We start from the raw sequence: 27,516 nt of genomic DNA, 5'->3' as shown, positions 1-27,516 counted from the left end.
TCTTATGCTGCATTATTACTTTGCAAGAAATTTGTGTGTGTGTGTGTGTCCGTGTGTGTGTTGGGGGACTGGATCTAGTTTATGGTATATTGACAGTTCGCGAAAACAGTGGTCCCTCGTTTACCGCGGGAGATGCATTTTAGAACCCACCCGCAAGTAGCAAAGTAGAAAAGGTATATGTGTTATTTTGAAATTTTATTGTATTGAAATTTCCAATACGTAGTGTTTCTTGTTGCCCGCTGGAGGGCATGGATGTATTGTGAGTCAATTAGAAGAGTGTTTTTCCTTGCCAAGCAATACAACGTGTCCACCTTCAGAATTACCACACTACTTTTTGTACATTAACCGTGAAACCAAAGTGAGTCCACTACACGATATTAAAGCTTTTTAAACCCTCCCCAATACTTTAACGCCATATAAAACTTTCCCATTCCCTTAATAACCATTCCCACATGGCTCTGCGTATGTACTGTACCTTTACAAAAGATAAAAGAACAAACACGTCACATTGTCACTGGTTGGTGATGGCCTCCTGCGCTTGAACTCAGTCACGTCCGGAGTGACGCACATTGCTCACAGGCACGTCCCGCGCTATCAGCGTGTATTTAAATGTCGTTCTCATGTCACCTATAAACTCACGAAATAGCGAATCTGCAATAGGTGAAGAGCAAAGTGGTGAGAGATCACTGAACTGCTAAATTCAAAATTCAAACATAATGTTAAATGTGTTTTTTTTTTCTTGCTGCTCTCGTATTGGATGGTACCTGTGCTGTGATGTGTTAGTCTCACCATGGTGGAATGTGATCCTCACCCTAAAAATTTCACTGTCTCCAACATGTTGCCTCTTGTTGCAATGGATGACTTGTGCTTTGTCCGACACATTGTCATTACACCCTTTTCTATGGTGTTGTCGAGCGTCACTCCGATTTTGCGACGCATTTGAAGAAAGTGGCAGTGGCTATTATTGCACAAATTTGGTGTATTGGCTTGCTATTCACTCATGTTTACAGCTGTTTGAGTAGGAGGTTCTCGAATGCCGGGCGGGTGTCGGTCATCCATATTAAGTGACTGTTAAATGGAGCAGGCAGCATCCGTTGACAATAAAAGCAGCGGGGGAGGTAGAAGAGGACTTGTGTGTCAGTCTGCGGATAGTGAAATGAAGCTCAGGGATTACTCCCTCAGAGGTGGCATGGAAGAGTCAAATTGAAAAGGGAGGGGAGGGGAAAACTCTGGCAAACAATTCATGTTTGTCACCTGGTGGTGCCCTCACACCGGCTGGATTTTGTTATCAGTCGCCTGCAGTTTCTCTGCCATTTTCCCATTGTTTTTCGGTGCGCCTCTGAAGCCCACCGTGGTTGCTCTGAGCCCTCCGTGAAGAAAGCCCGCGGCTGGGTTGAGCGAGGAGCCGCAAGTGCTCGGCTTTAACCCCTGTGAGCTTTGTGCGTTCCACCACTTGAGAAGGAACTTGTGCTAAGCTTTGGCAGGTCAAATGTGGGAGTATTCTCACAGAGGAAGGTTCAGGGGATTTTGTCTATTGTTGGTGAGGCCAGGCCAAGGTCACTGTATATTTTTTAAACACAGCCCCCATGATAATATTTACTGCATCTCTCCTGTGGCGTCAAGGGTTAAGATGAGAAAAAAACAAAAAAAAACCTTAGCAGCTGCATATAGTGTCATGAAAGTTGACTGATCCAGAAAAAAAACTTTCTTTAAAAGGGACTAAACTTGCCAAATACAGTGGAGTCTCGGTTTTCGACCACAATCCGTTCCAGAAGGCTGTTCGAGAAGTGAATCGTTCGAATTCCGAATCATGTTTTTCCATTGCAAATAATGGGAAAAAAATCCATTCCAAGCAAAAAATCAGCCTTTTTAAAGCATTTTTTTCATTTGCGCATTTTTGTCCAATCGCGCAACTGCAGCGCACCGCTGAACGCGCAACCGTAGCGCGTCACCGTCACGACATGCTTGTAAACCACTGTTTAAAACCACCTTCTGAAATGTGGATTCCACAGAACATGGTCCAGAATTATCATCATGGCAGTCACACTAACGACAACCAATATTTGGCCCCAATCACTTGGTTGGCTTAAGATGATTGTCTTTGAAGCAACCGTTCCAGTCAATTACATTTCAAACTGTGTGGACAACATGATCTTGTATCAAGATAAGAGGAAAACAACAAGCGTTTGGTTATTTGATTGCAGCTTGTGTTCTTCAAGTTAAAAAAAAAAAAAAAACCCTGAGACTTAAGTTTTGCTTGTGCTGACATTTGGCTGACTGTGTCTTTGAATGGAGTGTCTTTGCTGCGGATTTGCCAGATTCTTCTTCTCAGCTACAAGGTAAAATGGAAATGAGCGCGCATGAGTGTGGATTTTCTGTTTGAAAATGCGGCCCACTCTGAATTGCACTGTGACACAAGAAAAAAATTGGGTATTTTGATTGATTGAATTCCTTCCACTCGTTGTGCAGAGTTCACCATACAGCTATCTAACACCCAGAAAAGTCAAATGAATCCCTATAACTTTGAGAAGGGGCTCACAGAAAAAGTATTTTACTCGGAAGAAAAAAAAAAATAGCATAGATATTACAGTCATCCCCCTCAGTCAGACCACCCCCCCTTAAGCTATCTGAGTGGAGCCTTTGGAGGACAGGATTAAAAATTAATATTGGCTCAGGATTGACAGCAAACACCATTTGATGTGAGCCACAAAGAGTCTGTGGGGTTGTGGGCAGCTGACAGTTCCGCAGGCACCACAAAGCTCAGTAAGAGGGACGGGATGGGGATGGACAGGTTGAGGATCAGTGAGACGCCACACCAGTTATCTCCCTTCAGTATGCATGGCAACTTTCTGGATGGCTACGCGGCACGCATACCTCGAAGTCACCGTCCTCAGCCTCCACTTCTGCCGCTAAGGGTAGCGTCCTGGTTTGGCTCCTGATGTAGCACCTCTGATGTTCAGCAAAGCGGATAGCAGTGAGTCCCTTTGAAAATATGGAGGAAAGAAAAAGCTTGCTCAGAAATTCAGATACATCTTTCATTCATTAACTCCATGTGATGCGCATCTCCCATAAGCACCCGGGCAGTTGTATTGAAAGGTGTCCATTTGAAAAGATAATCAAAGCCAGAGTAGTTAATACACAATGAGTTCTTTGAAATCAATTTTTTTGGGTAGCGTGTTATACAATTGATGAAGTGTTCACAAGTGCAACTGGCCGCTCTAAAGTGCAATAGATGGAAAAGTGTAGAACTAACATGGAAGCCAACATTCTGCCATATAAAAATGACACAGTGTTGCTGCAAACGAGCTCGAAATGATACTAGCTATCTTTAGGAGATGCTGAATGAAATACGCCTCAAGGCAAAAGAGCAAATGACTTGGAGTCATTCCAAGTGACACTTGCCTCTTGGCCCTCAAAAGGGTCCAGAAGTCCTTTGTGAGCTGCAGCAACGCAGCTCAGTGCTAACCTTCAGCCTACCAATGATTGTTTGATTTAATGAATGTTTCTGGGCATTTTTAATGACCTGGGGAAACCCTATGTAGTACGGTAGGCCCTTTTTTTTTTGCCGCACGTTATGTAATCGCAGACCATTGATCAATTCAGCTAGGCTCCTGCTTTAAAGCGAAACAGAAGACAAATGGCACGGGTGTTCTGCTGTGGCTGTACAACACTTCATAGACTATACACCAGAGAGTTGAGTGACACGCTTGGAGAATGAAGTGTTTTCTGCAGAGTGCCCCCATTGAATTAGCCACTCACAGGTTTCTCTCGCCTTCTTAATCTGTGCAGTCAAGTGTGGAAGTCACTGTCTTCAGTCGCAGCCGGTGATTCTCCACTGGGTGCTCCGTTCAGTCTGACACGCTGAGCCTCAACGGGCACGAGAGAGATCTTTTAATTCGCTCCACACTATTGTATGTTAATCTAACATATTCAGCCGAGACAGCGTCTGAAACACGCGCAACAAGATCAGATTTTATCCAATTTATTTCCTGCAGAGAGCTGCTCATTCATCACACTGTATTAGAAGAGACAGCAGGATCTACATCTGCCGTAGAATGTCATCAGCTGAAAATTGCATGAGTAGTGCCACGAAAATGAACTTGATTTTCTCGAAATTTAATTGCGGCGACCCACTGATTGCTGTGACATCTCCTTTTTAATCAGTTAACTTGACCCTGTGGCCACTGGGTCTGGCATTGTGGATTTTTGGGGAAGGTGCAATCACTTAGAAAACAGACAGTGGCCACACATGACATGATACAATGTGAAGCCTGTCGTGATCTAGCGCCTGTAATTTCATCTGCGTCAGGACAATAATAGTCTCAAGCACAGAAGCATGATGTTTATGCCTGACTTTATTGTGATGAGTCTCCGTTTAATTTGGCTACGCTGTAGCGGGGAGTGGCGGGCGGGGAAGCAAAGGGCATTCTTGTGATGAGATGCAATGATTACTGGGCTTGGTCAACCAGAAAATGAAGAAAGACACATTAACACGGGAATGAGAAATGGAAAAGCGATGTCATTTTGAGAGATGGCGCTAGGAGAAGGGGAAAAGTAGTCCACTTGGTGTATCCATTTGTGAGACGCTCAGCTGCGTCTATTCAACAGGATAGAGGACATAACAGCATGTATCATTCAGATCCTGTGAAGAAAGATCTTGAAGCAATGTCAGCAAGTCTCACGCAGCCTTGTTCTGCAAAGTTTCACTGCAGTGATTTGCATAATTATTTTCAACCTATATTCAGTTCAACATTTGGGGAAAAAAACACATTCATAAAGGCAGTGCCACCCTGTTACATCACACTACTTCATCTCTTGATCTAATTGCTTTTGTCTCCTCGAGCAGTCCATGGACATTTACCACAAAAAATAAAGCAATAATATCAAAATTGTAAACTTAGTATCTCTCTAACAATGTCAATATAAAGTAAACATTATTATATAGTGAAATTTTTTCTTTGTGATGTTTATTCACGGATAAATGCTTCGCTATTTTCTTTCCCTGACTTTTCAGGTGGCACTACTCATGACCCATAAAGTATTTATATTTCCACCAAAGTACAAATACTTGCAAAAAAAACAACAACAAAGTGACGTTTTTGGGCACATCGAGGCCACCCCAAATGGTGATTCATTATTTGAAAGACGATGATTCCACTGGACGGCACTTAATGTAGGCAATTCTAAACATGTTTTAGAGAGGGTGTCAATCACTTACATTTTTTTAGTATTCGCGGGACGGCTAGGTCCCGATTTCGCAGTACATTAAAACGACAGTCAACTGGCTCAACGCCACATCATTTTTGTCTGGTGCTGAAGTGGTAACACTGGACGCTCCATTAGAACGGGCTGTAGTCGCTCAGTCTATCGTTTTATGGATGTTAAGCATATACCCGCCAGTATTAATGGTGCCGTCACAGATGCACAAGTCAGCGCATCAATGCCGTGGGCGCCAATGCGAGCCCTCAAAGCGCCGCAGATGCTGCCTTGTCAACCAAGTGGAGAGAGCAATCTGGTTGTGGCTTTTCCTCCTCGGCCCAGAGGACATGCCATCCGTGACGCGGGGAAACAATCTGAGACCATCGGAGCACAGAACACATCTCCTGAAGTCAACCTCACTTCTAATGTCACTTCTTTTGTGCTCCTCTGCACAGTAGACTTGAAGGTCACATGTCTTAAAGGTCATGTGGTCACTACTGTGGGGAGATGTTTTCCCCCATGAGTTTACATTTGATTTTGTTGTTGGACAGTTTGTCCCATTGTAGTAAAGGCTGAACCTCTCAATGATATACATGTTTTTGTGGAGGTCTTATGTTCATGGTCAAAATGTATTATTTTATGGGAAGAAGTTCTCATGTACATTAAATGTATATGTAAGTGAGTTGTCAAAGTTTGGTGTTATAACACATATGTAACATGACAGATAAAGTTCTTGTTAGGTATACTGGACAGAACATATGTGCAGTCTTGTGGATGTTTTAAGGCTAGCAATGGTTTTCTATTCTCATCCACAATTATTTTCACACTCTCAGGCCCAAATAATGACTGTGTTAGTCAGACATTTTGCATTTTGACGACAGCAGCTGACGGATTAGTCGACAGTCCTTTGTAAATTGTTCAATTGGAAGACAAGTTAATATTTAAATTACCAACGGTTATCACCAGCTCATTCTACATTTAATAAAGATACCCGCTTGTATTGTCTGTTGCCAAGTGACAATGGCTCAGCCATGCAGATATGACTGTGACTCCATGCGAGTATGCCACATGTAAAGCGAAGCAGTTGCTTTATTTGGCGGTGAATCAAGTGGGCTGTGCTCACACCGCTGCTGTGAGTGCCGTCTTTCTTTGAAAAAGCCCAGTCCAACCAAATTCACACAGATTTAGACTTGCATTGGTCACTAAAATCGAGCTGGAGGTGTTCAGTGCAAGTTGGTTGCCAAATTCAGTAATTATTATTTCACTGGAAGACTGGCCGCTTCTTTGCTCTCAGGATGTATTTTTTCCTCTCTGTTGTTTATGAATTGTGAATTGTTGCGGAAGATAAACAGCTGAAAATCATTTGTGGCTCAGAGTTCTGGTGGCATAAAGCCCAGAATGCCCTCGGGCTTGATGGGACCGTGTCTGGACTGGCCAAGCGCGGTCATTTTCAATAACAAGCAACGGTCTCCTTTTTCTTTTTGTTAGAAATCAATTTTCACCATCAGCACACAGCTGCCTCTCAGTGTGTTTTATACCACTTCGTTCCCATTCTTCTTTCTTCTTCTCTGAATAAGGTTTGAATTACTGTGCTTACTAGCTTGTTACTTAGTCTTTCATGGAAGAGCATTGAGTCGCCTGAGGGGATGTGCTTCACTAGCGTGAAGTAGCACAAGCAACAGGCTTGTGTGTGTGTGTGTGTGGGGGGGGTCAGCTTGGCGAGAGAACATAGAAAGAGGCAAGATAAAGAAATGGCGCGAGAGAGGGTGGTGGTGGTGGTGGTGGGGTGATTGATGTTAACACTCTGCTGGCCATTGTAACCGAAACAACGAAAAGAGAATATGTTTGCTTTGTCCTGAATTGAAGGTTTATTTATTGACATTTCATGGTCAATAAATAATGTTGTAAGAATATTGGCTCCCATCAACAAGTTGAGCATTTGGGTCCTTTGTCTGAGTTGCTGGTTGTGCAACCTCCCTCAGACTGAGCAGGATTTAGAAATGAAAGGTAAGCTAATGAGTTTTGCTGGAGACAAAATTGCTCCTGCAAAAGCTGCTGTGTGAAACAAATGGAGACAGGCTCCCTAATGGTGTTTGTAGTGCAAACGACTTGCTACTATAGAATTAGTCTTTTAGGAAAGAGCAACCCTCCCTCTTGGGACTGCCGTGAGTGCCTTTAAACCGTAAATCTGCTCTTCTAATGACTGTGTGTTTAAGCGGTTATTACGGGAATTTGTGGTCATTCGCTCATTCATTCTCTGCACCAATTATCCTGTTTGTGGGGAGCTGAGGTCATTCCTGGTGGAGAGAAGGGGCACGCCCTGGCTGGCGCAGACAGCAAATCACGTATTAACATTCACATTCACACCTGACCTGCATCAGAGTGGTTTCTGAGCTGTCTGAAAGATCGTCTGTAATGCCTTTAAAGAATGATTCAATTGAAATATTTTGGAAACAGAGGTTAATTAACAATTCTTCCTAAGTAAATGTTTAAAAACAAACAGCTCTTAAAGAGCAAATGTATTCAACTTTAAAGTTAAATGAACCTGAACTGTACTTGTGCTCATACCACACTTTGACAATTACTGATCAAAATGATCTCACAACTGCAAATTATCATTATCAGTTACTATTTCAGTACCTTTTAGCCACTGACGTTTTCAAAGGCCAACAAGTAAACATGATCTGCCACATTTCTACTGAATGCACTTGAGTAAAACCTCCACTCACATGTTTAAAGTCGTGCACCTCTAGCACCTCTTGACTCCCGTTTCCAATTCGGAAGATTTCGATCTGCCGAATCGAGTCGATCTCCAACAGGCTGGGTGTTTCGACGCCGTCCAGAACCGCTTTGTACTCGTGGTCGTAGACCTAAAAGGATAGAAGAATAAACATCAGCAAATTGCACACCAGTAGTACGAGGCTGCAATCTAGTTTCGGACACATAAAGTGCCTAAAAAATACAACGATGTTCAAATGCAACTTAAAAAAGATAAATGCAATTATTGATCAGTGAGTTTTCCTCAAATATCTAAAATAAATAGTTACAAAGCGTTCTCCTCACTGTGGCCCTAAAGCAGTGAAGACACGCTTGGATGACAGTTAAAATTCCCTGTTTGAAAAACGATTCATGCCCACCAGCTGAAAATATGCCATTAATATTTATGCGAGGGTTGTGTTTGTGAGGAGAAATATATCGTGGAGTCCATCTTCATCTTTCTCTGCCAATGAGATGCATTATTAGTGAATACATTCAAACGGGACTCTGTCAGAATTTTTGTACATCAGACACATCTGTCCGCCAATGCACAAAGACAAAATTGGCTTTCACGTTTCGCTCTCCCACATGCTCATTTTTTTTGTGTCTGCCTGCTTACATGATGTCATCAGAAGCCTTTTTTGTCTGGTTGGAGAACAGTAGGGTGATAATAGGAGATCGCTGTAAGAGTCGCATTGGCCGATAAATCTCCATTAACATGGGTCACAGCAGTATCGGCAAAGGGAAGTGGAACTTAAAATTGCCAGCACAAGCCAAATGAAGATGGCTTTGAAATTTAAGTGTCAATTGGGCCGTCGTGGATAAAATTGAGGCTATTAAATACTCGCAAGTCTTGTGGGAATTTAAACCTCAATTTGATCATTCTTTTATATTAGCATAAATGTGCATGGAATTAGGAGGTTTATTGATCCAATTAATCCCTAAATACATCACTTCTAAAGAAAATATAAAAGTGATCTTCCTGTCATTCAAAATAAAAAATGTAAATACTTATTTTGACGTATAGACTGCGTGCGTGCGTGTGTGCTTGCGCGCGAGAGTGAGAGAGAGTGAGAGAGTGTGTGTGAGAGAGTGTGTGTGTGTGTGAGTGTTCGTGAGAGTGTGTGTGAGAGTGTGTGAGAGAGAGAGTGAGAGAGTGAGTGAGAGAGTGTGTGTGTGTGTGTGTGTGTGTGTGTGTGTGTGTGTGTGTGTGTGTGTGTGTGTGCCTACATGTCTCGTTAATTCAGTTAATAATAGCTGAAGTGCTAGTTCTCATTATTTCCATTGTGGTACTAAAACTACTCTATAGTTTCAAATATCAAATGTCACTGTGTTGCAAGACAATTAAAAAAGCACAGTGAAAATGAATTAGCTTCATAGTACAAGTGGATGAAAGTGCATGGAAAAATTCAATTTATATTACAATATACTTTCTGTAGAAAGGACTCTTAAAGGCTACCATATCACTTTTGTCCTGAACAAAGACAAAATATCCATTCATTTTCTGAATCCCGAAATAGGCCCTTTGAAATCCTCTGAGATTCTACAGTCCCATTAAAACCAGTGATAATGGCGCAACTCCAAAATGAGTGCTTTCCAGTATTGGCAAAATTTGTGATTTAGCTTCAAAAACACTCCATCAGATCTAAAAAAAAATACGCGAATCGCAGTGCTGTATGCATTGATGCTTAAACAGAATGTCCCACCATCAACTATCTAATCTAATCTAAATTTGTTACTTTTTAATTTAAGCAATCATAAAGTAACAAAGTTACTTTTCAAAACAAGTAATTAGAAAAATAACTGGCATTGATTAACACTGCCTGTTTGGCCTAGTACAGTGTACAAAAAGCCACCTATAATTGTACCAAAAAATTAAAAAGTCTATCCAAGTAAACTTTTTATAATGAAAATGTCATGCTGATAAATAGGAGCATAAACCACACAATGAGGGGTAGAATATTCAGTATTTTATCCAAGCCTGACCTGTTGGGTCACTTGAAATAACAAATTCCTCACCACAAGGGAAAACAGTGGTTTGTGCAAGTAATTGACTGTAATTAAACATGCTATGGGCGGTGGAATACTGGTTAGCACGTCCGCCTCACAGTTCAGAGGGTGCAGGTTCGATTCCACCTCTGGCCCTTCCTATGTGGAGTTCGCATGTTCTCTAAGTGCCTGCGTGGGTTTTCTCCAAGTCCTCCGGTTTCCTCCCACATCACCAAAACATGCTTGATAGGACGATTGAGCACTCCATATTGCAAATGTGAGTGCGGATGGTTGTTCGTCTCTGTGTGCCCTGCGACTGGCTGGCAACCAGTTCAGGGTATCCCCCGCCTACTGCTTGATGACGGCTGGGATAGGCTCCAGCATGCCTGCGACCCCTGTGGGGACAAGCGGTACAGATAATGGATGGATGGATAAATGTGCTATGACTGATATCACCATGTGCTCGATGTCTTTACCAGTACACACACCACCCGCACTTTCTATTGTCTGCAGCATGGAGCATTTTATTTTGCTAAAAATGTCATGAGTGACAAATAAAATTTAGGCCATACTAAATATATCCTTTATTGGTGGGAAAAAATATGCAAAATGTTCAAGATACATTATTGAAAAAAAAATAATAATTCAAAGGCATGCAGCGTGCCCAATAAAAAAAGAGTTATCGTAGTTAGTTATATTTCTAGGGTGTAAAATGAGGCTAAAGTTGGCAAGAAGACTAGGTCATAATTAACAGTGGGTTAATTTTTACACGTGACCCTTTTCCCATTACTTGGCCCCTTTGACCCATTGTTAATTACAATATTCACGCGTGTATTAATTAGGTTACTGACAGTAATGTGGGAATGATGTGGTTCCAGACATTCTGAGCACATTTAGTTAGATCTACTTGAATAAATTGAAATTAAAAACCCACAACTGTGCGTTTGATAGCTGGCGCAGGTCCCTGAAAAATCTAATTTCATCATTTTGGGTGATTTTGACAGTCTCCCAATTCAATTCACTGCCACTGTTTCATAACAAACTCCAATCTGAGGTTCAGTGCAGAACCTCAGTTGTCAAGTGAAGAAAAGCAACTGGCAGAAATGAGCAGTTCTTTTCTGTTTTTCTTCATACAGATAAAACTAATTTGAAATTCATGTCGATACCCAAAGTAAATATCCACGTAAATTCATTTTGTTGGTTATTCTCTTGCACAACCTGCTACTTTCATCACATATCGACATGGAGGAAAATATTTCAGGCGATCCATGTCGAAGCGCTCGCACACACTACCCTGTTGATTGACTCAAGGTTTCCATTTGACGTGCTTCTTAACAAAAGCGGCAAGATGCCTTCCGCCACGGAGTCACGTCGAAAGCAGTGAATAAACGCGGCAGGCACTGCAGGTTGTTTGTGTGAACGGGTTGTGGTGCTGCTGAGCCCGGGGACATTAGGAAAAGGTCGTATGGATGTTGTTACAGGTGACTGGATCGCCGGGTGCATAAATGCGTGTGGCGAGAGACAGCCCGCATATGTTCAGCGATGAGGAAGGCGGCGGCCGTGGGAGTGAGAGAGATGAGTTGATGACAATATGTCCTCTTCGTTGTCCTTGAGGGGAAGGAGATAGAGGCTGCAGTCAGGCGGAACTAGATGCCTGTCACTCACCGCAGGCGGGTGGCGGCCAAGGCAGCGGTAGTGGGTGTGAGGCGGGCAGCCGTGGGAGGGAAAGGTGGAGCGGGGTTGGGGGGGGAGCAGCACCGTGCATCGGGCCTCTGGGGAGCCATAGGCAGGCTTGTGATGGATTGAGGTGGGCAGCAGCTTAGACAGCTACACCGATGAACACTGTGTCCTTTTGGGTTCAGTCCTTATAAGGTCCTCTCCACTTTTTCTCACCTGACAACTTGTGGGAAAAAGCACCACAGTTGATATTCTATACAGCAAATCTTTACTTCATTGGGGGGGATACATTCTAAAAGGACCCACCGATACAGGTAAAAATCCGCATCATAGAGTGACTGTCTTTGGATTTTTGTTTGTTTGACATTTAAGATACGTTTAAAGACGCATTTCTATGATATGGCCTTTAATTAACCTGTATTGGCCGATTCGGCTGGAGTTTGTTCAGGGGATGCTTTGAGAAGAATTGTCAATGGTTTGTCTATGTGAAGCCCTTTAAGACTGCTTGTGATTTAGGGCTATAGAAATATAGGGTTTATTTATACCCTAATAAAATCAGGTTATTTTTTAACGTTTTTGCTTTGATTTTCTGTGGATCTATCTTTGCTTTAATACTCTTTTTTTATCTTAATTTTTTATTTTTTAGATTGTGTATGCTATTTTATGTTTGTACAGTGACTTTGAGTGCCTTGAAAGGCGACATAAATAAAATGTATTATTTTTATTATTAATAGAAAATCTCAAACTATTATTACCCTGCTGGGATAGGCCCTCAAAAGCCTGAAAAGTATCAAAAATGGATGGATGCATATACAATTAATAGAGCTGTTATGATGGGAATACTTCATCTAAGAACAATTTTATTCAGTAATAATTGTAACAAACATAGGTGAAAAAAATTAAATGGATCTGTGTGGGATCTGGGATTTTCCAGTATATTATACGCAGTCAGAGACAATATTTTTTCCAATCTTAAAAGGAAATATAGAAATAGCACTTTGAGGATGTTTGTCTCCCAGGTATGAAGAAAAAAAAAATTCCCCAGACTTTAAATGTAGTTTGAAGTCAAAACAGCTGAGCATGAAAAATCAGAGAGAGGGCACTTTCTGGCTCCCTCGCTTCTACTTGTGTCGTCAAGTCGCCGGCAGCGCACTTATTTAGATCTCATGTCTCTTCACTTGGGCACCCAGAGGAGAACTACACTCGTCTTGCCCGAATACATTCCTTTAAAACGTTTCCCAGAGTATCACAGTCTGAAAAATGGAACATCTCTGCAACATCCTTTCTAAATTACCTCTGCAGATTTGCATCTTTACAAATACAAACAAGCCTACTGTTGTTTATTCCAGAATAATGAAGCCAGGCCCTTGTATAATGATGATTAAAGAGACTTGCACACACTCAAGTTTTATCTGCAAAACAACACAGAATAATTGTACTATAGGTAATGAAAACAAACCTGGGAGGAAGCAACACACATTAAACTCAAACAAGAATAGCAGCAGATTCATCCAAGGATAAGAATGGAAAATTAGGAACTCCAAGGGAAATAATTCACAGCCCATATAGATTTTCTACCGAGAAACAGTTACGCATGCCCTTCACACATTTACACACTTTTTTTTTTTGGGGTTGTTGCTGACAGCCCATGTGGGATGAACATTTGCAGATCTGCTTTCTTTCACAAGGCGATTTGGATCTGATAGTGTGGGGTCTGGAGACCACAGGGATTATGCTTGTGGACACTAATTACCAAGGCTGTCAACTCCCAAGGCCTACAGAATTCCGATAAATGAAGTAGGAATACTCTGCGGCTAACTAACACGTGCAGCCTGCTGGAGTGATGATGCCAGATGAATACGAGCAGCTGGTTCTGGATGGATGCCCGTTTCGAAAATTCAATTTGGACAGTGCTTGTCATTCACTACTATCAATTCAGATGCTACAGGGTATAATTATACTTTTTGCAGTGTGCCACACTAATCTCTTTGAAGACGATGACACTGAGTGCAACGCTCCATGGTATGAGGTTCAGGTTGTTAATGTTGAATGTTTATGTATTCCAATGGACTTCTTGAAGGGTTCCATTAAATGGTGGCTCAGTACAGCTCGTTGTGCTTGACTGTTGAATACTTTTGATGAGAGGCACATCTTCTGTTCCTACCGTTCATGTACCACAAAACACTTGGTTCCCATGTGATATGGTTCTTAAGGATTGAAGCAAGACACTTTGCTTTGTTCCCAACAGTAGGGTACCTTATTTCCTATGGCACGGACCAGTCATTCTTGTAACATTTACAATTTTTATTCAATAGGAATGGAAGAAACAAATCAAACTTTACCAAGGGTGGGAGCCATCACGTAGCAGATGGTATGGTTCGAATCAGGTCAGCCCTGATTAAGCTGCATCTCCACAGTAAGGCTATAAGCAGGCTGTGCATCAATTTTCTTAGTGTCTTAGGGGCCAGACAACGTGTAAACTTCCAATTAATTAAAGGCAAGACAGCTTCAAAGCACATTTCATACACAAGGCAAGTCAACAACCTGTGAGCATTTACAAACACAACTGTTGAAGACATTCAGAAGAAAAACAGAAAAAAAAACAAAAGTAGCTACACAAATGACTAAAATAGCTCAAGTAAAAGAAAAAAAAAAGTTAAAATAGCATGCATTCACAGCATTTAAGCACATCAACAAAAAATATTGGAAAACATTTAAACGTAGACGGTAATATAAATTACCAAAGCAAAGACTCCAATTGGAAAACAAAGAAAATTTATGCCACATGAAAAGTTACACTTGCGCCAACATGATTTGCAGTATTTTTTAAAAGACACGTTGGTGCCAGTCTCACAAGCATAACTCAGAAGAAGCGGGTTAAATATTTTTCAATGGAAATTGTGTATTCAGCACCTGATTGAACCGTAGTGCGTGGTAGTTAGTGGAAACAAGTCTTTAGTAACTGTCAAAAATAGATTTTCTTTTCTAAATAAGGTAAACGTTCAACAAACCAGACCGTTACACACATATTTATCAGGAAAACATTGGAGCGACACTTTATCATAACAACAAAATCATTGAAGTAGTTTCAGGTCAAAAGACCTCAGAACATGCTACAAATTTACAACAGGCACTGCATAGCTGGAGGATGATGACTTTGTGCGCTGCCAAGCACCGCATTAGCATTTGCCAAAAAGCACGAGACACTACACTGCTGCCAATTTGTGTTTTGTTGTTTGTTGTAGTGCATCACAGCCTGAAAGCTCACTAACCCTAACCCAACTTCTTAACATGTGCAGTGAGATAGTAGGTCTACTGGTGCATAACAGCTGTACAATTTTTGTGGAATTTTTTTTTTGGAAGTGCGGAATAGTGCTTTGACATAGTCCACAGCCACAGTATATCCAACTGAGCTTAAATAGTTGCTGTCGATACGCCATGTCTAGAGATTTGAAGGATCCTGTGGTGTTTTGCTCTCTCACAGAGCTTAGTTCAGTAGCAGCTTTGTATTAAGAGTAAAACCCAACTTTTCAACTCTGGTCTTGTGACACTCGTACTACAATATATTTTGTTATGTAGGAACAACAGTGAACAAAGTTTTTGGTATCAGTTTGAAATAAAATAGTAACATTTAGAATTCCTCATTCCAACACAGCCATTCATGCTATTAGTGAAATTTGACCAATCAAAGAGTCAAGCAGTCATGACCACACCCTCGGTGTATGAAGCTTAATGTACATCAGTGTGAACGTCAGAAAGAACATTTAAGACAATTCTTTGAAATGCTTTTCTTTATGCCGTTTTATAAAGATTTATTGTAGTTTCAGTGAAAATGAAACTGTTGGGCAATAATTTCAATTTGCACATTGCCATTTTATGTAGGTTATTTCATGCTTTGATTAACCAAAAAATCTGAAGTTTACTCACTAGTTGCTTAGTACTTTCATTAGTTTCCATATTGAAAACTCACTCTACTAATTATTTGGAGGACTGTTTTTTATTTTGTTTACTTACTTATCATTTTCCTTCAGTCCTACTATTCTGAAATAACAGTTGAGTATAATTTGTGGTTATTCTAGCCATCTCTGCATAGTACGATCCTAATGAGGATAAGTGTTATTCGAAATTGGATGGACTTGACGTTCAGGAGTCAGAATCATACATTTAAAAAACATGCTGAGTGCATGTGCTAGGTGGTAATTAAAGGATATGAAGGAAGTGAGTAAATACATGTATAAACGCAAAGTGCTGCTCAGAGTGCTACATTATAATTAGTGCCACACTCTTCTGCAGTTCTGTTTTCATAAAGGGGAAATGGATTACCAACCTATTAAGTTTGTAAATACAGGGAAAGTTGAGCTATTTACAGATGCTGAAGCCTCTGCAATTACTTAAATATTACAGGCGCCAACAAATCCCATTCTGTTGTGTACGTATGTAGCATTAAAAGCAGAAGTGGCAGGGGGTTCAAGTGCTCTTCGGAATCCAACCAAGAAATCACTTAAGGCGTCACTTTGATGCCAAAAACCAGTTGAGAAATGCTACAATTTGCGTCTCAAAGAATGAACCAGGTGTCATGTCAAGATGTCAAATTTAATGGAAAAATCTGTTGGCAGCTTACCCCAAATACCGCTTCATTCTGACTTTCCTTTTATTGTATGATGTGTTTCAAAGCCAGATTGTGTGGTATATATCACCAACATCAAGAAATTTAAAAAACCTTTGATATTTCTGGGGGAGTTTAAGTACAGCCACATAGAGAACCAACCCTCTGAAGCAGGGGTGCCCAAGTCCGGTTCTGAAGAGATGTATAACTACTACAATCAGGGATTGTTGTAGTAGGGCTGCAGGCCGGATAGGCACTCTACAGGACCGGACTTGGGAAGCCCTGCTCTAAAACATCTCTCATAAAGGTCAGATTTCCAAAGTTAGAGAGCAACCATTTTCCTTGTCTCACTTTTTTACACTGATGTTCAATAAAAACGCAAACAAGGTGAAAATTCCTCCAAGACAAATCTCAATGTCATGAAAAAAAGATGGTCATGGCAGAAAGTAAATTCTTGACATTCAAACACAAGCATTCAGTTTACAATACTCATGTTGGATGTGTGTCTATTGTGTGGCAGATTGTAAAAGTTTGTTTTATTTGTTCTGTATTTGTAGCCTTCAGGTCTTCTGCCCTTGATAACCCCCCACGGCCCTTTAAGGGGCATACTCTCTGCTGTTGCTAAGTGAGAAAAGATGTGGTATCATACACTTTTTGTCATGCTCATACGTATTATCCCATCATCTTAATTGTGTCACTTATGTTACTTCATGAAATGGACACACTCTTGGTGGAGCGATATTTAAATGAGGACGCCCCTTGTTTTGACTCAAACCGCTTTTGTGCTGTTTTGGTGATGGCAGCGTGACTGAGTGGCTCTTGACTAGTGCTGGTGACTTGGAATTTGTCTGAAAGTGCTGCTCACAACTGCACTCAGGGTAGTGGAGGCAATGGCAAGTTGTATTTTTCTTTTTATTTGACACGTCGGTTGTGAAATTCTTAGATGTGACACGTTCGCAGGTGCGGCGAGAAGTATTGCTGGGCAACGATTACCGGCTCACTCGCTTTTCAACTAATGGAACAGCTATAAATATACATTCAATCACGACAGCACAGTCCCCTGATTGAACTTTTTTAATAATTAAATACAGAAATACAGATTCACGCTTCTTCAAAGTAGCCACCACGTCATTGGGGACAATCAGTGAATAATTTCTGGATCGATATGCAAGTTCGTTTCACATTTACAGGAGACATGTCATGCTAATTTATTTATTTATTTATTTATTTATTTTTATTTTATTTTTTTAAACACAAACAAACAACCCCCAAAGTGGTGTTATCCTCCATTCATTCATCTTGGAGCATTTCTGCTCATTCCTCTTCTCCAAGCAGGGTCTTGGTGAACCAGGTGCCTTACTTCCGGGTTAAAAAAATAGCCACCAAAATAACTGAAGAAAATATTTTTCTTCCAAGACAAACGTGCACCGACTGGGTTTGTATTCAGTACATCTCTGAGTGTTAACCTCGAAAGCGCGTTGTATAAAAAGTTATGTTTCTTTAGAAAGGCATGTGGTTGAGAAGCCGAAGGGGCCTGTTTGTCATCCGTCACCTTGAGTGCTCCACACACATCAAGTCTGTTGACATTTTAATAAAAGAGAAGCAATACGCAGATGACAATATCAGACAGATTGAGTAAGTCATTTTGATGCTACGTGAATCGGATGGAGGAGAGGAGAATGAAGTAGCCACGACTGTGTCCGGCAACGCTCTGTGTGAATGAGGTGCTTCCGCAAACTTCCCCCTTTCTGAATAATAATTAAAAAAAAAAATCATAGCTATCCCTAACACTGTAACAAAGCAGTCATAAAGATCAAACAGCCCGACTTCCCATTATCTAACGCCTTCAAATTGGTCACGGAAATTCATCAAATCACTGGTGCTAAGGTTTCCGCACTAGTTGTTTTGCTTCATATGGTCCTTAGATCATCCATTTAAAATAGTACTTGAAAATGTATTAATGACAAAAGAAAATTGGCGTCAGTGACCAAACTGCATTAGACAAAGTCATGTAGGATCGAAGCGAGTAAAATTGAGATTTAGGTGTACTCAGAAGCCAAGGCAAATTGAATTTCTCATTTGTGGATTTGGCATTAAAAGTTGTGAACCCTCCCCGAGTTGATTTCAAAGCTCCAGTTTCTTGTTCGCACCATTTTGTTTACTTGTGAAGAAATGCACTAACAGCAGTGGTTTGTCAGTTCAGTGTAGAAAAAAACAGGTGGCTGTTTTCTGTTTTCTGCACTGCAGTTTAAAAGCTCGAGAAAACTAATTGGAAGTAACTACTCAAATGAAGTCAATTATGCTTACTCTGTACCCTATGCTTACTCTGTATATACATTTATTCCAACTATGCAGAAGACTTTTTTTTTTCTGGCTACATAAGTAACCATGTATGCATTGCTATAATTAACCAAGTAGTCAAGGGTTTCATTTTCAAGACAACTTGGGGAGAGATAACACAGAGGTTTTATCAGACGTTAATTGGTATTGACACTCTCTTATGATAGTGTATGTCACGGTCTTCTTTTCTTTTTTTCTAGAGTAATAAATAAAACACGGGCACAAAAGACTTTTACTAGACAGCTTTAGCATCCAAAACGTAATTCTAATCTTTTCAGAGCCATCACTGTTGGTTGCCAGTGAAAGCCAAATATTGTTAAATGATTTACTAGGGCTTGTTTGTTCGGTATGTCTGAGCTTGACTTGAATTTATGATCTTGTGATTGTAGCAAAAAGATGGTTGTGAGACATGACAGTGTCCCGTGTGGTGTGGCCCGACCCATATAATATAATTCGCCATTACTACACCTATGACTGTATATGAAAAATGTATGTTAACATTATTGAATAATATAATATCAGTGATAATATAATTAAGAGTTAGATCATTCTGCAGACTATCCCTTTGAAAAAAAAAAAGAAGAGTAGATTTCATTGGTTAACATTAGCTGAACACATCATCTCTGAAGTGGACTGACAAGATTATGCCAATTTGGTAACCTGGAGGGAAAAACACACAAGTTTTGAAAACAAAAACAACTTGTGAGCCAAAAGGCTCTTCAACAAGCGCATTTTTGTCTGAAGTAATGATCCGTGGATTTATCTGGGTGGGTGTGTGGTGGAATATATGGAGCATATGTGCAGCTACTCAAGTCGTATTTTGGCAGAGGCTACAGGCTATCATTCTTCTGCTGTTTTATTTCCACTGTGGAAAAATCAATTAATCCCACAACCTCTGAATCTTGAACCGGTCTCCCTCTCTTTTCTGTCAACCCACTCCTACCTGAAAAAGAGTGTAATGACCCACTTTCTCCTTGTCCCCCGGCAATTCTGTTGCTTAACGCGTTTGACCACCTTGCTATAGTGTGCAGCTGCTGTTAATTTACAGGAGCACCGTTTGCCTTTCTTTCCCCGCTCCGAAGCATATATGACTAATCACAGCAGTCATTTCAAACAACTCCAGCTCTTGGTGGCAATAAATCACCTTGATACGTGCTACTGTACCGATAATAGATTCACACTCGTGGCAGAGAATGGAACAGGTAGTTTTTGAGAACTGTTGGGCAGCACGGCATTGTGACATTAACTCGAGACTGGGACGTATTGTTGCTTAATGTACTCTTATGAGGCAACCAAAATCAAAGCCAAAACAACAAAGGGTTGTATTGTGTTTGTGCAACCGCCGGGGGGAATATGATGCTTCTTCCTTGCTCTTAAAAACACATTTTTAAAAGAAACAAATTGTGCATTTGTGCTCAATTTGAAAAATTTCCCCAGTGTCGTAATAACGTACTATTGACAAAATAGAATTAGGAACTATAGCTTTGCTCATCTTTTTCGATTATCGCTAAGATGAGCCTGTTTTGAGGCAGTGGTCCTGTTTTACACCAATGCTCACCCCACCCGCTGTACCGTGGGGCCAAGGGAGAGTATGGCTTTTGTTACCATGGCAACCTCACAGAACTAGGGAGTTGCGACGAGGTGATCGTCCGCTGCTTGCAGAAGCCCACGGTCTGAAGAGAAATGCGAGCGTCCAAAAAGACATAAATGCCATCAAAGCACTTCATCAACAAGCCATCATATCAATCACAATGATTTGGCACGTATTTTGAAACTAAGCAGCTTTTCATTTGACGAGTGATGCGTGTATGCTGCATTTAACGGCTTTATGAATCATACCTCAACAGCACTTTTGAGTAGGCCCCACAAAGTACAAGTAGTCCCAATATTGAAATTTGCTATCCTCAGTGGAAGTTAATCCTTAGACATTCATCCAAATAAAACCAAATCCTTGACAGGTGAACTATTGTTGCATTTTATCCCCAATATTTTTTAAAGCCAAATTGTATAACCTCCAAAATCGCACCTCAAGACTACAATAGTTAAATGCTGTTCACAACTTTCTTTTACCTTGGAACCTTACTGTGGAAACCAAGGTTGATAATGGACCTCTGATCCGTTGTTGTATTTATTCCATATCAATTTCTTCCAAAAGAAATAATGACCCTAAGTAGTATATAAAAATGGAATCATGTCAAGCAATCAACAACCCAGCCCTGGCAATGGCTGTCATCTGCCAAATTCTCCTCCCCCTTCTTTTCAGTTTCTTGATTGTTTTATGTAAGGCCTAAAGTTTACCTTTGGAAATCACACATTGCGGTCTTGATGGGGAAAGGAATCAATATTGTATAGTTTGATAAACATCTAGTGTTCTCACTTTTGTGTCTGGTCTTGTATTTGCCAAAATAATCTCCCCGGTTTCCAAGGCAAAGCAGAGGACCTGTGGTAGACCTCAACAAAGATGATTGCAAGGCGTGACGTACAAGCTGATGCTGTGTCACAAGAAAAGTGACCTCCATTATGAATACGTCTCCTGGTCATGCTCCAGGTTTTTGTCAGCTTCATCTCCAAATAAATCAAACAAGAGCCCCCTCGCCTATCCTGAATCCAAATGGCATTTTAAAAATGGCTCATGAGTGCTTTAAGCCTGCAATTTGGATGAATTAAATGCAAGGCCATAATCTATCCCCATGAAAAGCAATAATTGCAATCAGCATTTTGTTAGCCTGATAGTAATTGAACTTTCTCTGGTTCAGAAGGGCAAACAAAGTTTCACAGGTTGAAATGCTAGAAATTTCACCAAACGTGCTCACGTACCTGTGTTTCATTTGGCTATTACTATACTGGATAGTGTCAGTATCGATGCTTTATGTTCTCATTTTGGAGGTTCCATACATTAAGAACAGGTACAAAACTCTAGGCCACATCATTTCGTGTGGCCCACGAAAGGAAATAATTCTTGCTGTGGTATTGGTCTCTTTGTGTAATTTTCTTTGGTAAAAAAATCTGCCTCAACAACATGAACTTTCCTTCATTTTTTAGAATTATTGCCCACTGATAACACTCTTAAAACAAAACTAAATAAGAGTGTTAACTAAATATGAATGCCTTTTCCTGTTTCCATCAAATCAATGTGTTATTAAAATTAAAAACATGAACAAAGCAATGCAGGCAAGCCATAACTACGATATGGCTCACTATGAAGATGAGTTTGTCACCACTACATGACTGTGAGAGATGAACTGCACTAATGTAGAATACATTTTTTGTTCCTTCCCTATGACGTTTTTCACAGGACTTTAGCTTAGTGAGCAAAATGATTAACAATTGTATTCACTCATCAATCTTTGAGTATGGCTCTTATTGTTGTTGTTTCTAATTGTTTAAAAATGTAAATTGCGCACATGACAAAGCATGATACGTAAAGTAATTCTAATCCTCAGCACATATAAATTGCTGTTAAACACAGAGGCAATTTGTTTATGTATTTTTTTGTTTTATTTATTTGTTGATTTCTGTTGATTGATAGATTGATGGATTGATTGATTGATTGATTGATTGATTGATTGATTGATTGATGGTTTATTGATTGAACATATAAACTCATTACACAACAGCTATTTATATAGGTACATATTACGTAAACATTTAATAATGGCCTCATGATGGATAAAATTTGACCCCGGAGTGATCTTACTCAATTTCCATTACATCAGAGTCCCCCGTATTAAAATTTAAGGTAGATTTAAGATGACAGATGTAATCGCAAGGCTCTTTGACAAACAACAAAAACACAGCAGCGGACGAGATGATCAAAGTCGGACTGCCACGACGGGAGCATGGCCGCCTTCATTTATGATGATGGCAGATGGCCCAGAACAACAAGTCCAGTCCCTGCTGCTTCATCAGCTCTTATCACTTATGCCTGAGACAAGGTAGATAACTCGTAACAGCGTTGCAAGGACATCCATTGGCCAATAATTGTTCAAACATGGTGTATGTGCCTGGAAGACACAATAAAAGGGGGAGTGATGGTTGGATGCAGAGACACTGGAACAATGGGTACTGATGAAAAGCTTGTTGTTTTCATTGCCCCTGAGTGGGCTGCAAGTCAGCTCAACTGCCTTTTTTTCTCCTTCAATGATGCCTGGAATTTGGTTTGGGGGAACCTATTAAATTGTGCTGCGAATGATCTGGGCCTAGGATTTTACAGATTAATAAATGTTTCAGGCTATTACATCAAAATCACAGCAAATTATTGTTCTATAGTAGTTGTGCAACACACCACTGGAAACTCAGTCGATCAACACCACTCCTGAAAGAAACATTCAAATTTCAAATCCTGTACATTTGTCGCTTTGGATTTACATTTAGTGCGCCTCATTGACTGCAATCCTCAAGGCTTTTTCTTTAACAGCGATTTAAGTTAAAGTGTGGGAACCTAAGAACACTTACTGGCAATTTGCTAAATGCCTGATGCACGCTAAAGGAAATTTAAATTGCAACTTTTAGAGACACGGGCTACTCAAGACATTACTTCAAATTTAATCTTTTAATCCAGAGGACGCACACACTTGACGATTCAGCCCAGACGGAGGACAATACTCGGCAATAGTGAACAAGTTATTTCATGGACCAGAGAAGACACACAAACGTGTGATTAAATGTTGCTTCGTTGTCCAAGGTAACACATGCAGCAATCCTGCTTTTATAACTTATTCATTGACTTTTTCACGTGTTTTGCACAAAGGTGTTTCTTTCACGCTACTGAGATTTTGATTTGAACTCTGATTCAGTCTGTGGCATTAAGTTAAATTTAGTAAAGGCTTCACAGTAGAGCAACTCGAACATGCCTTGAATTGGGACCTTCTCCCGTTCACACTTGTTAGGAAGATTAGCTAGAGATCTTGTTTTTTATGCCGGCACAGAAAACTAAGCATTTTAGTTTTATAAAGTCCAAAACTTTTAAAGTTGATTGTCATCATGAAATAGGTTATTGTGTCAATAGTGTTCTTGGCTAAATGTAATGTGTAATATAATTTAGTCTCACTGACATGATACCAAATGTTTGAACAATTTTCAGATTTACGAGAACAAGGATCTCTTATACTTACTTTTTTTGAGTGAAAACAAGTTATTGTCTTATTATAATTTACATTTTGCAATATAATACCTCATTGTGCAGAAATAAGGCACAGCAATACTTCACGATCGTTCCTGACCCAAGGTACATATTCTTCAGAAAAATTCACCCGGCACATGACTGAAAACTATATTGATACTCAAATACTGACAACCTTTGGCTCAGTTCAGTCACAAATGTATTTTATTCTTCAGGAGGCTTTGACTTATTCTGTTGTACGAATGGCAATATTCAATAGGTTGATACGCACATAGGTTAATTCGACCCTCTGTCATCCAGTGAAAGAGCATGTCATTGTTCTGCCTGTCACTAAATGTTGAAGCGTAGATAGACAAACATACCTTATTTTCTAGCTCTGCAATGTCAAACGATATGGCGATGAAGATCTGTTTGACCAATGGCCGACAAGCAGTTGTTTACATCACCACCGTAGGTGGCATGGACCTGGCTTGCTTTGGACCCACTTTGCCAATGCAAAAGCATCAGAGCACAGCAATGTACCTTGCAGTGCAAAGAAGAGGCATAAAGTGCTTCACAAGACGTACAGAGCCACTGTAAGGTACAACTGATAAATTACAGCCGCTAGATTCAATTTACTAAAGTACAATTTACTCCAGGAGATAAGAGCACCACGAAGGGGAAAGGTGGGTGAATACGCCCTGGGGAAAGGTCCGGCATGACTATAGCGTTGTAAAGACATGGTCCGAATACTCCTCTCAATTACCACCAAGTCCAGACCAACTGTTGGAGTTACCCAACAAATATCTGACCATTAATCAGCAAACCTGTGATTAAGATGATGATAATTTAGGCCTAGAAGTCATAGAGTCTTCAAAAGTTTCAAATCCTAATCCTGCTCGACAGCGGGTGCTTGATATTAATGTCTGCTTTATTACAGTGTTGTTGTTAATTAAACCCTGCAACATTTCACCTAGGCTATTGTTTGTTCCTGTCAGGCAGCTAATGAGCCCCAAATTATCTCAGCAAGAGACAAAAGCCCAGAGGATGCTCCATGCTCAGAGGAGTCAGAGACCTCTTGTGCAACTAAAGAAGAGTGCCGTGCGCTTCGTCATTTTTCACAACAGAAAAACAGCCCACGTGATTGTCTAACATTCAACGGAATGAACAAAATAAGAGTTGTTTTTGTTTTAATTCAAACTGCAGTTGCTCATCTTTGGCCATTTGAGGGCAGTGCCAACATTAGCATTGGAATAACAACGTTGGAGATCATGTGCAGCAATAAAAGGATGCTTAGTTACACACAAACATTATGATTCATATCTATCGCTCTTTGCAGAGGTATAGTCCAGTATTCATGACTTTTTAAGGACACGTTGGGAATCATCAAGTTTATGCTGTGCTCAATGTGTCTAATCTAAATCTACATAAATCTGCAGGGACCATGCTTGAATTTCAAATTTTCATCTCATTTTCGCGCTCTTCCCTTATTGTAAAAGTGTAAGTTAATTTTTCCTCCGCCTCATTAAGCATTGTAAACATCCAATCCTCCAGACCAAAGCATGCTTAGAATAGATAATTGTTGCAATAACACGTACTGTATATCTGGTTTACTTATTCCTATTTCTTTGGTTTCAAAATAATGACTTAAAAAAAAGTGTGATCTACTTTTTGTTTCAGTGTGGTAGTAATACTTCTACATGTCATTAAAATTCTAGTCTTTGGAGCTGCAACAATTTTTCTCACATTAACAGGCTAATGAGCTGTGGTTATTTTCATGAGGTGTCAGATTGAGTACCAGACAGAGAGAGACCTGCGGTGATGATTTAGATGCCGCTTCTCTTCTTGCATATTGAGTGAGGTGACTAATTGGCCTATTTTCAGGATAGAGATTTAATCATCCATTAGGACTTAAAAATGTCTGCATTGCCACCCCACCACACATTGGTCAGAGAAGGAGAAGCTCAATGGCGCATTTCCAGTGTGCCGATTTTTTGTGTGCAGCTAGTTTGGTAATGTGCTGGTGTCTGCAGAGACAAGCGCCGCTGACTTACCGGGCGAGTGAAAGTGAATGTGAAAGCTCAATCACATTGTAAATTGTACAACAGAGCAGTGGAGTCTTGCTTGGCTGTGGAAGTGGTAAGATGAGGAGGAGAGAGAAAACAGAGCTTTGGTGTTTATCAACCACACTACCGCCTCTAACACGCTGTACATACAACATACTACGATCTGAGCAAAACGAAGGGTTGCTAATTAAGATGCATCATTTTCAAGGTGTAAATGATGCTTTCAGGGAAGGCGGGGTAAAAAAAAAAAAAAAACCACATCCCAGCTGTGCGGCACAATAAATACCTGACGGTGGGCTTTGCAGTTCTGTCACGCTCTGCTTTTGCAGCCACCAACAATCAAGCATTGCCACCTCAGGCACTCCACTGGCAACAATTTAAAACAAACTCCCTTTGTTTTTCCCTGCTTGCACTCCCCCCTCTCCCCAAGTCATCCTGACTTCCCGATGTAAAAGGCTAATGCATCATCTAGGATGGAAGTGTGGTGTTTGAGGTGAAATATGAGTGAACATTTGTCTGCTAATGAACAATTTAGCTTTATGTGTTTAATCTGACTCAGAAGCAAACAGTTGAGTAGTTTTTGTCAAAACGCCTTATCCTACCAAATGCTCCCTTGTCTTCCATCCATCAATTTTATGTATCCAGGAGACATCTTGGAACTTAATTTCTCCAGATCCTGGAGAGATAGCGATTGAGTTCAAGGATCAAATTAAGCGGTTTTGCATTGTAGTTTGTGAGGCAGTATTTGCAAATTGCGCCGCACATAAACACATTGAAAAGCGAAACTGTGTGTGGCTCCTTCAATACTACAAGATTCACTTGCTGCATTCCTCGTGTAATTTTGGGGTCAAGGAGCAAATTGTATTTATTATTTGGATTTTAAACTGGACTTTGAACATAATCTGACGTTTTATATATTTTTTCCCTTATATAATACTATGCTTTTAATTATTGCATAATTTGCTCTATCATTATATTGTTAACAAAATATCAGAGTGGCTAAACAGCGACTCCTACAGTCTTCAATTAACCTAATACACATTTTGGGTTTGGGCGACAAAACTGCTTTCCCCAGAGAGAACACATCATTTCCACATGACCTGTCATGAATGTGAATGAATTCTGTAACACTTGGTAAACAAACACGGCAAAAATAGGCATTGCCCGAATCACGTCAAATCACGTCCCTCAGCACCGGTTACATGTTGACATCTGGACACTACGGGGTCAGAAAGGGACACAACTTACAATAAATGAATAAAACAAACAGGTCGGGGGTGTTGATGGGTCCAAGCCTTGAAAAACAGGTAGATATACCAGTATGTGTGACAGGGGGAGAAGCAATGCTCATTGCACCAGGCGATCCCGACAGTGAGGCCTTTACGAGACCATCAGGGACAAACTAGCAATTACCTTGGAACAGGATGAGTCATGCAATTTTCATTTGATATCTTTAATGGTGCAGTTGCCTCACATTGGTGTAAACCTGAAGTTTTTTTTTGGGTCATACAACCTGGCAGCACCAATGAGGTCTGCAATTACTCCTAGCGTGGCTGTCCGTTTGCAGATAATCCCCTTCAAAGTGATTCATGAAATAAAAATAACAGGATCACATCTCATATGAAAATCTTCATTTATAATGTGTGACCTCACACATTACGTGTTTAACAAATTGATTATTTATAACATTTTTTTCCCTTATTTACACCACCTGAAATGAAAACGGGAAGAAACTATCCAGCACCATTAAGTGCTTTAATGTGGACTATTTTAATACAAGT

At 40.4% G+C, this 27,516-nt stretch overlaps 1 protein-coding gene across 1 annotated transcript in view; it reads right to left on the bottom strand.

Moving 5' to 3' along the window:
* Window positions 1-27,516, bottom strand: part of tnmd (tenomodulin) — a 48,159-nt gene that overhangs the window by 11,897 nt on the left and 8,746 nt on the right. The window contains exons 3-4 of the mRNA XM_085905435.1: window positions 7,929-8,069; window positions 2,875-2,982 (exon numbers count right to left, since the gene is read on the bottom strand). Coding sequence (XP_085761561.1) covers window positions 2,875-2,982; window positions 7,929-8,069 — 249 coding nt within the window. The remainder of the gene's footprint in view (window positions 1-2,874; window positions 2,983-7,928; window positions 8,070-27,516) is intronic.

This window comes from Syngnathus leptorhynchus, chromosome 2 (assembly GCF_054491065.1).
Source record: "Syngnathus leptorhynchus isolate UIUO chromosome 2, UIUO_Slep, whole genome shotgun sequence".
Lineage (NCBI taxonomy): Eukaryota > Metazoa > Chordata > Actinopteri > Syngnathiformes > Syngnathidae > Syngnathus > Syngnathus leptorhynchus.
This window is presented reverse-complemented; position numbering and strand designations above follow the sequence as displayed.